Below are 14670 nucleotides of genomic sequence, written 5' to 3' on the forward strand. Positions count from 1 at the left end.
GCACCCGACATTTAAAAGTCGGGCTCAATCTGCTGCCGATCGATGGCGAATCAAACTAATCATTCAAAATTCAACACAGGCCCCGACTTTGACTCCGTGGCTCTAAGCCAACTAAACTCCGAGCTACAGCTCAAATTGTCATCATTAGGAAAAGGCAATCGCTACCGCTCGGAGCCACCGAGCCACTGAGCTACTGAGCCACCGAACTGCTGAAACCCACCGAACCGCCGAACCCACCGAACCCACCGATGAGCCACCGCTCCCTGCCTAAATTTGATTTCTTCCTGCTCCTTTGTGCGCGCTTTTGTGCGCCATCAAACGCCGGCGACAGTTTGTCAGATTATTATCAGATTGCACTGGCTCACTTTTGACTTTCGAGCAGCGGCGGTCTAGGAGGAGCTCGTCCGGGACCCAGTGGCGTCGCCCTGAAGGGATCTGCCAATCTGACCCAGTTCAGCCGGAGGATGACGCCCATGTCCACTTCTCCAGTGAGAGAAATTTCCCAAAACGATGGATCCTGTTAGGAAACTTTCAAAATGAAATGGAAATTCGTTTTAGCCAGTAATATAAGCCTTTAGGTGAACTACACAATTCAATAAATAATTCTTCAGTAGATTCTACAAGTCTTTGTACGGAAATACTTTAAATACAAAGGTACCTCATGAAATATTTTTACATTTGGCCTATAATATATTCGGGAAGTCTGTGGAATTGTTTTAATAAAAAAAGTTAAAACATTGATAATAGAAAATAATGATAATTTACAATAGGAACAATAATAGGAAATAATGATAGGAAATAATAATCTGAAAGATCCTAGAAATCTGAATATTCTACGATCTTTCAGATTTCACTGTCTATTAACAGTTCTTTATCTTATTTCGGAAATAAATTCATAGATTTATATCTCACTGATTTGATCAACCTTCAGTATTTCCTGCCCTTTTTCCAAGTGTATCCAGCTCAGTCCGCCAGAAAGTCGCCGCTGACTGTCAGCGATTGTTTTGCTCCCGCGCATGCGCGCGGCTCTCTTCAAACGAAATCACATCGAATGTCGTCGCATGCGCGTGATCAACGTTGTTGATCTCTACCTGTATCCCGCCCCCCTTTATTGGGTGCCCCCCTGCCCGCCGCCCCTGATTCGTGGCATGTCGATTTTGGATTTTGGGTGCACTGAGCACACAAGTCCCTCGCTTCAGGTCGCTTTCGTTTTAGGGCTTTTCAATACATTTTTATGGATCTCTTTGTTGACTCTTGTCAATAATACCCTTCGTAGATATTGGGTGGGTGGGCTCTGCTGGCTCTCTCTGCCGAAAGTTGAAGTGTTTACAGTGCTGATGGAAAATCAACCTGTTCGAAAATTCCCATATACAACATAAATATTCCATAAACGTTGGGCTTCAGCTAGTAGTATGCAGAAATCTGTTTAATATAAACCTTTCGCTTAAAAAACTGAGAAAATAAATAAAGAACTGAAATAAGAACTGATATAACTCTTACATTATATTCCTTACATTGCCCTTTTCGAAACATTTGTCATGTGAAACTATGACCTACCACCTGAAGATATGAAACTTGGTAATCACACTATCTTTATTAAAATCTTACTATAAAAAATAAAGTCCGCGCCTTGGCTTTAGAGAGCATTTCTCATTCGACCACTCAGCCCAATGGAATTCCGAAATTCCCATTTCTGTTCTGTTTTTTCGGCTTTACGAGCTTTTTTCAAGCGAATTTCAGCGCCTGATGCGAGAGACAATGGTTTCGGTATTGTTGGGATTCCGTTGCTTTATGTGGGTGGCTTCTGTCTGGCGGTACATCTTTCCCGGTCTCTGTGGCTTTTCCAGTTAACTGCCGCAGTTTCGAGCCCCTTTGGCCCCCTCCCACTTTCGGCTTATGGGAATCGTTAAATTAAATCGCAGTCGTTTATGAGGCTGGTTTTCCTTTCGGGCGCCTCGACCGCCGCCTGATGAGGCTCGACCTCTTTTGGGCCTCAAATTTGTCAACTTGTAGTTAGTATATTTCTCCGCCGGTTTTTAGTTGACCCCCTGCTACTGCGGCTGTTGTTGCTGTCCCATAAAATACTTATGTTTTAAGAATTTTACGATGCCGCCATCGTCTTGTGTGTTTTTCGTGTACTTTACCTTTACCTTTATTTTGGGTTTTTAGTGAAACCGAAAACTGACCAGATTGCCACCGGTTTTTTTTGGAGAGATTTTTATGCCTACTTGTGACCGATTTTAACTGATATTGCCTGTAGTTGCTTCCGCTCGGTTTTCCCTTTTTGTTTTCGCTGCCCGCTTTTAATTAAAATTTCATAAAAATGCCTCGCACTTAGCACTTGTCTAAGCGGCGGACTTTCCAAGTGCCCGCGGCTCCCAGTCGCCTCCTTGAGGTCCTCCTCCTCCTCCTCCTCCGCCTCCTCCTCCGCCCATGCCCCCAGCCCCTAATCCCCTCCTTCGAAACAATGGCGGTTCCAGGCTTTGATCTTCGTGCCAGGCCTGATCGGTAGCCAGCACCACCAACAACAGTAACAGCACCACCAGCACCACCGCCGCCATCAAGACCAAAATCCACAAAAGGTTTATTATTTATTGTTGGTCCAGAAGGAGAGGGAGCAGGGGCGGTGGCCAGGGGGGTCGGAGCAGGCAGGAGGCAGGCCAAGAAGGAGGGTTCGACAAGTGCAGTCCATGGCGCAGCTGCAAGTTGTAGGTCGCAAGTTGCAAGTTGCACGTTGCCAGTTGCCGATTGCACCACGAGCCATGGCTACTGGAAACTACGCACCGAAAGAAAAGGCCTTATGATCTTGGGATCTTTGGGAACATTTTTTTATAATTTATATAACATGCAACTTAGAAAATCAAATATTCCTTTACTAAGTACTACATTAACTTTAAGGTTCCAGATTTATGAATAGCAAATTTTATATTAACAAATAATTTCTTTTGTAGAGTTTTTTTCAACTCTATCTTAGTTTTAGTCATATTCAACATATAGTTTCGTTCTAGAAAATATTGTTATTCTTATGACTTTAAGATTATATTATAAAAGCGTTGTATATTTATTCAGTAAATTATATATATTTCTAGGAATCACTATTATTGATGTGCTTTTCCTATTAAATGGCTACTGCTCGTTTTCCTAAACTCCCTGCTTATAGATTTCCTAAAATTGAAGATAGCTTTTTTTGAGAGTTCCCCCAGAATTTTCCCCAAGTGTAGAAAGCTCGAAGAAAAACGGGAGTCAAGCGAGAGAAGCCAGCAAAAATCTCGGCGTGCATTGGATCGTAACGCCAGAGAAGGGGGCCATGCAGCTAAAAAAGGGGGGCGTAACCGACGGGGGGAGATCAGACAAAACGTTTTACAAAACGTTCGGTTTGAGGACGTTCAAATAAATGCACTCAAAAATGCCCAAATGCCCGCAAACAAAATAAATAAAAATGTTATTGATATTTAGCGAGTGGTCTAGCTGGGTCCGCCAGGCCCCCCAAACCCCCCTCCGCCTTCCCCGCAGCGCGTGCTGTTGCATCCTGCAGCCATCGATGGTCCCCTCTGTTTTTTTCAGCATTTTTTTTATGGCGCCCATTGCTGGGGCCGCCTTTTTGTCCATGATTTGCTAGATAAACACGACTGCAAGCGTATGCCGCTTTGTTTTCGGCTTTCCATTTTTATGCGCTTGCGGAATTCAGGTAGTAATTCCCATTTTAATACACCCCTCTCGCCACAGTGGGCCTAAAAATATTTATATTTCTCTGGGACGTAATCAATTCCTGGCTCACGGAGGGTTGCAGGAAGCCGAAAGTGAGCAAAATGATTTTATAGCCCCGTTTAGTGGCGATTTTGGGGCAATTATGGCTTCATTAAAGTACGCGGTGAAAGTCCTTTAAGCTTTTCAGTAACCCAAATCATAAAATGGGTCATTTGCTTTGAATTTATGTTCCCTGATTTTCAGTGCTTTTAAATTAGGCTCCAAAATTCTGCACTTCGCAAAATAATAGGCAGTTAGAACGTAAAATACTACCTCCCTTAAACCTAAATTTAAACAAAAACAATTGAAGATCTAAAACTTCAATGATAAACAATACGTTTATAGTACATCTACTCCAAAATGTAAGCCAGTAAACATCATTATGGTGGATTGATCTAATCCAAAGAGGAAACCATCAATAACAAAGATTCCATAACAAAGAACAAAATAGTCTGTATTAAACCACACATAACATCTCAATCTTTGATTTATCTTATCTAAAATGTAAGCCCGGCTTAGGCAATTAATTTGCCTGCCCGCGGAGCTTTTAAGGCTCAGCCAAACATAGAGCAGAAGACTTCCTTTGAGCCAGGTTTTATTGCCATATCGGGAGGAACACACGATCTCGTGTCATCTACGGCATTTCCGAGGAACTCAGAAGAAGATCGCAGAAGAGAAGAAGACCTCTTGAGATGCACAACATGCGCAGTCAACAAATTTGCAGCAACATCAACGCCATCTACGGTGGGTGTTGCCGCCTCATAAACATCTATCATCGCACAAAGACCTGGGAATCTGGGCGGGGGGAGAAAATCTTCGGAGACTGAGACCCCGAGACGAAGAATGGCTTCTCGACTGCTGCCCGCCTTAACTGTCAACGACGATTAAATATACATTTGCATAAATTAGCATTAGAAGTATTCTTCGTGCTTCCAGGTCGAAGAGGTGAAAATTAAAGCTAGCCGAAAGAAAAGAAATCAAATCGATTGGAGTGGAATGGATTGGATCGGAATCCACTCATATCAAATGCCTCGAAATGAAATGCCGTAAGAAATGCTCCCCAACAAAACTCGAGGCCCCGAAAATCCAAGCTCCATTGTTGAGCCTCGGCAGCAGCTGTCACATAATTCCGCTATAAATTCTTATTCAGTTTGGACTAGCTGTTGATTTCAACACCTTAGATAAGCGTCCAGTGGTGGAGCGCCTCTTAGTTTATTTTTTTTACCTTTACCACTCTGCGTATCTCCGTCACCCCCGCGTCGGCGGACTCCTACGCCTGCGCATATAAACTGCTTGTAATACGCGGCTATTAATTTAAAATTACAGTTTTACAAGCCCCGCAGCATTCAAAGCCGCAAAGAGGAGAAACGAGGCGAAACGGAGCCAAAATATATATGAAATGGAAAGAGCTTATAGGAATTTTGGAGGCAGTATAAACGACGATCATATACCCTAGAACTTAACTGATATTATGATTTTCTTTGAAATGGTTGATACATAGGCTGTATTTTCTTTACTCACCAAAATACATACTTATTTATAAATTTCAAAAGAATTTTGATATATTAATTTTAAATTGAAGTAGGTTAAATGTTGACACCTTCAAAGCATTTACTAATTTAAAGATAAAGAAAAATACTTAAAAAATACTAACAAATATATTTAACATACTAAATTAAATACAAAATTCAAAAATACTTTATATTCACACTTATTATTATAACAATTAAACTAATCTTAAAGTGAAATTGCCATCACTGCCATTACTTTTCACAATCTTTAAACTGAATCACAGAAATATTTCATGCCATGACAGATTGAAAGTACCTGCTGAAAGGGTATAAATAAAAAGAATTAATGGCTTACGCACAGATTTACAAGGCCCCGGAATCGATATGCATAAATGCATGGAACGGAGTGAGTGGCGATTGGACCAGGTCCGAAGACCAAAGACCGGAGTCCGGAGATTGGGGACCGGCGGCCGGAGGGCTGAGAGCGGAGGCTTGAAAGAGCTGCCCGAATCTGAATCTGTATCCGAATCCGAGTCGGTGTCTCGGCCACTTAGATGTTTGGGCCGCGATAAGAGGGCTCAAAACGGGAGGGAGTAAACCGAACAAAACACAGCAAAACATACGCTTAAAAATGCATTTACAGTTAAACTCAATCAATTTTCAATCGATTTCATTCAACGACTCGGAATTTATGAGCGGACATAAAAGAGGTTCGCCTAGGGATGCGATGGGTATTTTTTTGTTTTTTTGGCTACGAGAGGAAGGGACAAGTGCATCCTTATCGATGGTCTTTAAAGGTCCTTGGGCTTCCTGTGTGTGTGGCATCTGCAAGAGCTACCTGTTGTCACCCGCTGTGCGTGGGAATGCCAATTAGAAGGAGGGGAGGGGTCAGGGTCACCAGGATGAGGTCACCTCGGGCAGCTGCGGCTCATTGAGGCAGGGTCAATTAAACGGCCGTGGATCAGATCGCATCTCTTTCACTCAATGCGGATGCCACTGCGACCTGGAACCTGGAACCGCTAACTGTTAGCCAAAGTCAATTGGCCAATTGCCTGATTGGGCACACTGTACCACACGAAATGGGATTCATTCCAAGTAATAATAAGGTTTTGAATGTGTTATTTTAATTTTTATTTGATTAATTTTTTAAATATTCTTGACCTCCAGTTAACAATACAACATATATTTCTCGCAAAAAAATCTTTTAAGACGATATCTCTAAAATCAACATTTCATCTATCCAATGAATGTATTGGAAGACATTTTAATTAGATGAAATTTAACTTTAACTTAAAGATTTTAATAAAATACCAAATTCGAAATCATAATTAAATTTAACTTATTTTTGAGATACTTTTTCTGTCATTTTCAAATAAGTTAACGTTTCCTTAATTAAAAATTAACCTAAACGAAATATATTCATTTGAATTTTTCCCTTCCAACTCAATATTAGTAGGAAGATCAATCATCCGTGGTGGCCAGTGTAATTGGGAGTTGATTTTAGCCACGCACTTGGCGGCTGCTTCAGAAGATCTTGAGCGGTCTCTTTCTCTTTCAGACTCTTTTAGAGGCATTTCAATTGGCCGTTCTATGAAATTAGCACCTGTCTCTCCGCTGCACTGCGACTGTGGTCCAATCCATTTGGAATTCCGCAAAATCATTATGCCCCGCCAGATTCGATTCGAAATCGGGATGGGGATGGGGCTTGGGATGGGGGTCTGATTCCGAAAACGCTAATAGAGCAATAGCTGATCCTCGGCCACTACGCCGGCTCATTGTTCGCGTGTAATAACTCCTTCAATCGATCGCTGGCGATCGCTGCCAGATCAATTGCTGCCGCCTATCGACGCCACGGTCATGGCATGAAAATTGCATGCTTTCTATTTCAGATGAAATCAACTGACAATGGGCCAGCGTTCTGCGGGAATCAAGAAGTCGAGGAGTCGAGGAGTCGGGACTCGGGAATCGGGACTCGAGAATCGAGAACTGAGGCCTCAGTTTTGCAGGCCCGGCCATGGCAAACACTTCAATTGAGTGCGCCTGGGCCATTGTTCTGCAGTCTCTCACCGAACTGACGAACTTTCGCAAAGCCAGCCTTTGTGCAATATTATTAACAGCAGCAACATCGGCAGCACGGCGGCAACAGCAGCAACTTTGAGCTCTCAATCGAGCGTTACAATTTTCACAATCTCGCAGCGATTGGACATGCAAGTGGGGCCAAGGAGTTGCATAAGCCAGGGGCCAGCGAGGCTTCTCAAATCATTCTTCGATTTTGGTATACCCTATCTGGGATATGGTTAGTCCACCTCCATTAGAACCATGCATCAAAGTCCATGTATCATTTACTTTTATGTATTTTAGTGGCCAATATCATATAAAATAGGTTTGAGATCAAAAAAATGTTCAAATGTACTATAACCTGTTTAAAAAAACGCTTTCATTAAATAATGTAATAAGTACTTTATGCATACATCATGAATTATTCTATATTCGTGTTTGTAGGTCCTTTGTAAGATTTTAATATTATGAATATGCAACTGTAATATTAGGGTCAAACATAGATCAATATATTTGAAATCATAATATGAAAACAAACTCTACACAATCTATCATCATTAATATGCTATTTCTAAAAAATACCCGACTTAAAATTCAAATCTAATATTATCTACGACTAATGGTTTTATTTGTGTGCCATATGCATACATCATTACTCATCCACAAATTTAGTTCCGAGGACTCCAGATTTATAATTATACAATAGAAATAATAGCATATATTTGGGATTCCAATGTTTGTATAGGGTATTCCGAGCATCGCTTCGCCAACTTCCCCATTCCCTCTTGTTATATGATCATGTATGAAGATCTGAATCAGAGTGCAGACTGCAACGGAGACTGCAACTGAGACTGAGACAATCGCAGCCTGGCTAAAGTTCGCAACTCTCGCCTGAATCTCGAGTCAGATCTTTGCCGCCATTCAAGGTGTCTGCTCCTCCCCGATCTCCTTCGATTTTTAAGGCCCCTCTGGAGCCCAGATTTCTGGCTCTGAAGATCTGCATTTGTGTGCGGGCATTAAGACAATTTATAGCCGCTAATGTGCCAAGCAAAACCCACCGCACAATTGGCCAGCAGGGTAAATGCACTGAAAAGAAATTCGGAAAAATATTTTTAAGTAACTAAGGTAGATCAAAATTCATAAAAATTCATTTTATAGATATCAGTATTTCCAAAAGCGGCAAGGAGGTCTTAAATTTATAAAATATACTTCTTTTTTGATATTCCATATAGGATTGTTTAATATTGATCATATATGATATAGTTAGTTAAGTTCAGTACAAATATATGTTATATTTTTTCCAGTGCTCCGAATGAGAAGCCCGCGGAGGAGTATAGTAAAAGCCAAGAGATCAGATGGAAAAAGAGGAGAGAGACTGTCTGGAGCAGCTTCCGTTCCGTATCATTTGTCTATTTAGTTGCGGGGCCTGCGCTTTTCCGATTAACTTTTTGTTGAACTTCATTACCTGGCGAAAATGCAATAATCGAGAGGGGGAGAACGGGCTAATGGCAGATCGGCGCTGGGGGGAAACGGAGTGGGCCACCGGCTCTCGGCTAGGCAATTTGTATCGGCAATCGGGGGCCGAGGAACAGACACGGACTCATATGAAGATCGCCACCGTAATGATTAAAAATCGTGCACTGGACCCAATCGAAAACAATATTCGCTTACAAATTGGAACAGTGCCACGTGAAACACCTGCAAAGGCAGCGCTGCAGAGGAAGTTGCCCAGCTACCGAACCCACTCTTGATGATGCTTCCCAGGAAGGGTAATCAAGGTAGCAGCCATTCGGGCGATTATCCATATTGTTGTCTTCCCTATATCCCCATTGATGATTGCGATATTAATTCTGTGGGGAGTATGGGAATTCCATTTGGGTGATTGGTATAAATGGCGCGAGAGAAAAATGATACGTGATCTTTAGGGCTGATTCATATTTATTTAACCAGTCAATTTAAATATTTTTTATTATATTTAAGAAATTAACAGAAATATATTGATGATTTCTTAAGTAGATAATTTAGTTGGTTTCTAAAGTTAAGTTCAAATATATAACTGATTATTATAAACGTATTTCTTTTATGTTCTTTAAAACGTTGGACTTGGTACATTTCCTTCTGCTGGCATTATAAACCCTGCCCTAATTGCTTTATTTGGCATAAATTTATTCATATACCCCATGACAAATACGCGCAAAGTGATGGAAACCCCCTTTGATCTCTTCCCTCGATCCCGACAACTTTGATTGCCATCCCCAGCTGAAGTGCTCCAATTGTCTAAAACACTCTCATGTATTTTTCCTGCATATATGCATAGTTTTGTGTATCTGTGTAGTGTCGCATTGCCATTAATTTCGCTTACAATATTAATTACCATCAAATTTCTCATTCCGCTGATTTGTGGCCGAGGCGAGGCGAATGTGTGGCAAAAATGATTTCAGCCGCAGATTCATAAAATATCTGCCCACAATGGGGTGGGCTGTGGTGGCCAGACATTAAGTATGCAGAGTGTACAGCCCCCTATTTCCCCCGATATATATATATGTACATATAGTACCCCCCTGCTTTTTTCTTCCCACTCATCCTTGGTCAGGCGTTGCTGTTGACATGTTGCCGTCGCTTGTTGTTGCTGATGTTGCTGCTGCTGCCGCTGGCATTAAATTAGTTGTTGGCATCGGTGGTGGCAGCTAATGCAGACCACCGCCCCCTGGGTCCACATTCCGCCCCCCGGGCCCCCCGACCCACTGTCCGCTCCATCAACCGACTAACGATGCACTCAATTACAGCGACCAGTGCGGTGACGTCGCATAAATTATAGTTTATTTATTTTTATTTTCATTTTTAATTTCGACGCGGCGCTGCTCCGCTTTTGTTAGGCCTCCCGCTCGATTACCAGCAGCTATATAAATAATAGCCAGCTGATTGCCCCGATTTTATCCTTAAAACTGTTCATTTTATATTAAACAGTCAATTAAAATTGGAAATTGCATGGTAAGAAATCTAGTTAATTAATCTATTGTCAGTCAAATTTGGTTTTATTGTTAGTTCACCTTCGCAAAACATTATTTAGTGGATGGTTTAATAAGTTTATTGGTATTTTTACAAAATCCTTGGATAATATTGTTGCAAAATGAAATGTCATACCCTTTGAGGACTGAAACTATTGACTGAAAATATTATTTTTCAATGCAATACTTAAAATCACCCGTAAAATAAGTAGATATTGCACCTTGGGTATTAAATGTTTTTAAAAATATATTCCATACATTTATAATTAAAATATATCTTGTTATCCAATACCATCACACAAAGAAAATTCTGACGTTCTCATCTGAGTTGAAAATGTTCTTAAAAATAGCACGACATTTTAAAGTTGAAAATGTTTTTATTTTACTCGACTCAAGTTAAATTTGCGGTATTTAAGTACATTATATGTACAAATAAACTATTAGTTCAGTCCTTAGTGTATACTTATAAGAAAGTGGTTAAATATTCTCAATTTAAGTTTTCTCTTCTCACCATTTCGTTCTTATATTGACACCAAAATGTACTTACACGGTTTTTAAGTACGAATGTTCTCAATTCAAGAACAATGTTCTTGGATACTTCTCTCTGTGCAGATAAAACATTTTAAGTAATTATTTGATAGACACTGGCATTCAATAAATTAGCAATCAATTATTTTTATTGTAGCACCAACACTTTTCTGATTTTGTATTGACATTTTTACCGCCAGACGAGATGTATTGGCCAACCAATTGGCCAGTTATAAAAACCTACGTTCTGGCTAGAACGTTTTACTTAATTCAGACTATTTGTAAGGCGTGCACAAATTGCGATCGCGCTTTTGAACCCCAAACAAATTCGCATCGTCGACTTATTGGGGAACGACACCTGTCTGGCATTTCAAGTTGTTCGCACGTAGCACGTGGGTTCAGTATGCCGACTTCCCCCAAAACCACCGCCCCCCGAGCCACCCTGCACCACCACCCCCTGCACCACCTGTTGGCCAAGTTCGGTGGAGTTGGCTTGTCACCTGCATACAGTGCGGCTCATTACCACGGCTTCGTTTGATTGACCAAATTATTATGTAATTAGCAGCAGGCTGACCCACATCCCAGCAGGTGGTGCGGTGGTTTGGTGTTTCGGTGGTGCTGGCTCTTATCAGTCTGATTTATTCATGTTTCTGGGGAATGACTTATGGAACGTGTTTTTTGTCGGCACGTCGGTGACAGGAAGTTAGCAGTCCAGGGACTCGGATTGGGAAACTCGCTGGCAGGTTGGGAAATCTATATACTAAAAGTGAATAAAAGTGAATTATTCCAGCGGGGTATTGTGTGGTAACTAACTAACTCCATTTTTGATCCATCAAGATACGCGTGTGTAAAGTACTGTTCAGGCTAATAAACTTCAGCGATTTATTAGCAGGTTGATAATGTTATATATTTACATGTTTTTATTACAAGTTGCATGTTGGCAAATCAAGATAATTTACAATTAATTGTGGTTTTATGGTCTCTCTTAAGCTTTATTAATATTTATTAGTGGACTTAAACAGGCTTATTGCATATTTATAATGGAATCTCTCGGGTATTACAAAAAAACATAAGTCCCATTTAATTTCCTAACTACTAAGGATTATTAAATGTACTTTTAAGCACCAAGGTTAAGTAAATCTGTAATAGTTTCTACATCTTTTTGAAAATTATAATAATGTTTTGCTGTAGTGCTTGACCGTTTTAGATTAGAGCTATAAGATAATAGAGAAGAACTTAGAGTAATAAAATTATTGTAAGCCTTCCTATGGCTATCATCTTTTCCTAAGTGCTCAATTTGTCATTTTCAATTAATTCCTCATGAATAATGCACATAATATAGCTACTGCCCGACAGATTTTAATGAGTTCAGTTTGCTATATATATAATCTATTTACCCTACAAGTTTGCACCACCTTGGCTCTGGGTTAGGAAGTCTCTAATTGGCAACTTGTGGGAGTGATCTATTCAATTAGCGCCCAATTGATTCTTTACGCGTCGCCCACCTCAACGCGTCTGTTGATCCTCCAACAAAGCGGTTCCAGGTATTTCTGGCACCTCTTCTATTTGCGATCGGCACCAGCACCCCCACATCGCGGTTTTCGATCTGCGACTTACGTCGATCACATTTTCGCACCTCTATTCGAGATGTTTGCCAAATATTTGGACTGCTCACGTCCCAGTTGATTGAGGCCCGGCAAAAAAAACGTTGGTCATTCAGTGGGGCTTTCTCTGCGCCGATTGCCAAATTGCCAGCCAGCCAGAGGTGGGAGTAGCCGGTTGACCACTCATTAACAATTGCACTGGGGCTGTGGGCCATAAAATTATGACACGACCGGTCGGCACCTACTTAGGGTTTGTTGACAGTGCCCCTGCACTCCCTTTACATAATGAGGGAAGCCCTCTCATTCACTCGATTGGCCATTAATTCCCATCACGTCCTCGGCGACGGTTTCGATTTCGTTTGAATTTTCTTTGGGTCGAGCCTCCTATAAAACGATAGGCTTCGTTTCGATTCAGGCACAGTCAGACGACAACAGTTAAGCCGACAAAGCGTAAGCTTAGCAATTGGATAACCCCTCAACTCAAGCAAGGAATCTCTCAAAATGAAGGTGAGCACATTACCATTAACTATTAAGGAGTGCTAGAACTAAAACAAGAAATTACTACAATGTTGTTGAAGTATATATCACAGTTTCAGGATGTATGGGAAAGATAAACGATTTAGTCAACCATTTTTTTTTATTCCGAGAGGAATAAGTACTTTATAGGTTATAGTTGTGTACCATTAAATATAGATATGGGAGAACATTTTAAAGGTCGAAATATTGAGAATGATATACACAGTTTAATTTCTTCACATGTAATCTATCTATATACTTTACATTCTAATTTATATCCTTACCTTTATTTTTCACCATAGTTCATCGTGTGCATCTTGGCTTTGGTGGGCGTGGCCCAGGCTGGTCTCCTGCCCCATTTGGATGGTCATCATGGTTACCATCACGAGGAACTACCCCACCTCTTGGACGCTGAGATCCATCATTCGGATGGCATCCATCTGGGACACAGTGCCGCCCTTGTCCACGATGATCACCATTTGAGCCACCTTGTGGACCACCACCTGGACCACCACTTGGTGGAGTCGCTGCCAACCACTGTGTACCACCATGAGCCGGTCCACCACCACTACGCCCGTCTGCACTCCGCTCCGGTGGTGTACCACCATCACCATGACACCCATGCCGCCGTGGTCCACCACAGTATCCCAGCCCACTTCGACAGCCACACCCACTCGAACCTCCTGTCCTTCGCCAAGCACGCCCTGCACGGAAAGTACGGCAAGGTCAAGATCACCGAGACCCACTATTGAGAGATTCCAAAAACATCCATTGTCCATTAAACCCCTGACTAGCCAAACGCTTTTTCATTACTGTTAATTTATTAAGCGTATACTTAAGAAAACGAAAAAACTCGAATAAACGGGTGACCATTTGAAAAAATAAACTCAGGATTTTTATAAAAAATAAAGAACTTAGCCAAATGTAAATAAATAACTATTTTTAACTGGGGGATTTTGTAATATCATAGTCTAGTCTGTTAAATATAAAACCTTTTATAGGGTCACATATTTAAATTTGAGTTTTTTTGAGACCTTTTTTGACTGATTCAATCAATAAAACATTTTATAAGTTCAATTACAAGGACCTTACCCACTTAAATCCAATATATAGTTATTACACAACAAGTAAAAGGTGTTCGCCCACCAATTTCTCAGCTTTTATTACGACCTATTCCAAAATTATTGGCTAGTCGCCTTCACAGATTTTCTAATTTAATTTTGAATTCATTAGGCGTTAAGCTGGCTCACGAAATCTTTGGAAAAACGGGTGAGAATCTGTGAACTCAGTAAACGAATAATTGGAGGAGCTTGATACTTTCCCATTTCCCCCACCATCACCCCCTCGATTTGGGCTCATTGCATCCGTCAGAGCCTTCAACGCGGCCCAGACAATTTATCATCCTCAGTGCGAGCCGAAAGTAATTTACTTGCAATTTAAAGATAAACAGGCGCGATAATGTCTACAAAGCATAAACGTGAGTTGACGCCTACAATCCGAGAAGGGGCCTCGAAAGGGGGGCCTTGAGAGGCGGAGGGGTTCCGGGGCAGCCATGACCATACATCATCGCGATATCGCTGCCAAAGAGAGTGAAGGTGTTGCTGGTGGGGATAGTGTTGCTGCGGTGTCGGTGGTGTTGCTGCGGTGGTGTTGCTGCTGTGCCTGTGCCTCACGCCATCCACTCGCTGGGGGAAGAAC

At 41.4% G+C, this 14670-nt stretch overlaps 1 protein-coding gene across 1 annotated transcript; it reads left to right on the plus strand.

Annotated features, from left to right (window-relative positions):
• Positions 1-12835: 12835 nt before the first annotated feature.
• On the plus strand, positions 12836-13908 carry LOC108018741 (uncharacterized). The gene is made up of 2 exons (XM_017086316.4): positions 12836-12963; positions 13275-13908. The coding sequence occupies exons 1-2, from the start codon at positions 12958-12960 to the stop codon at positions 13722-13724; spliced, it is 456 nt and encodes a 151-aa protein (XP_016941805.3). The 5' UTR covers positions 12836-12957; the 3' UTR covers positions 13725-13908.
• The last annotated feature ends 762 nt before the right edge of the window (positions 13909-14670 follow it).

Source organism: Drosophila suzukii, chromosome 3, assembly GCF_043229965.1.
Source record: "Drosophila suzukii chromosome 3, CBGP_Dsuzu_IsoJpt1.0, whole genome shotgun sequence".
Lineage (NCBI taxonomy): Eukaryota > Metazoa > Arthropoda > Insecta > Diptera > Drosophilidae > Drosophila > Drosophila suzukii.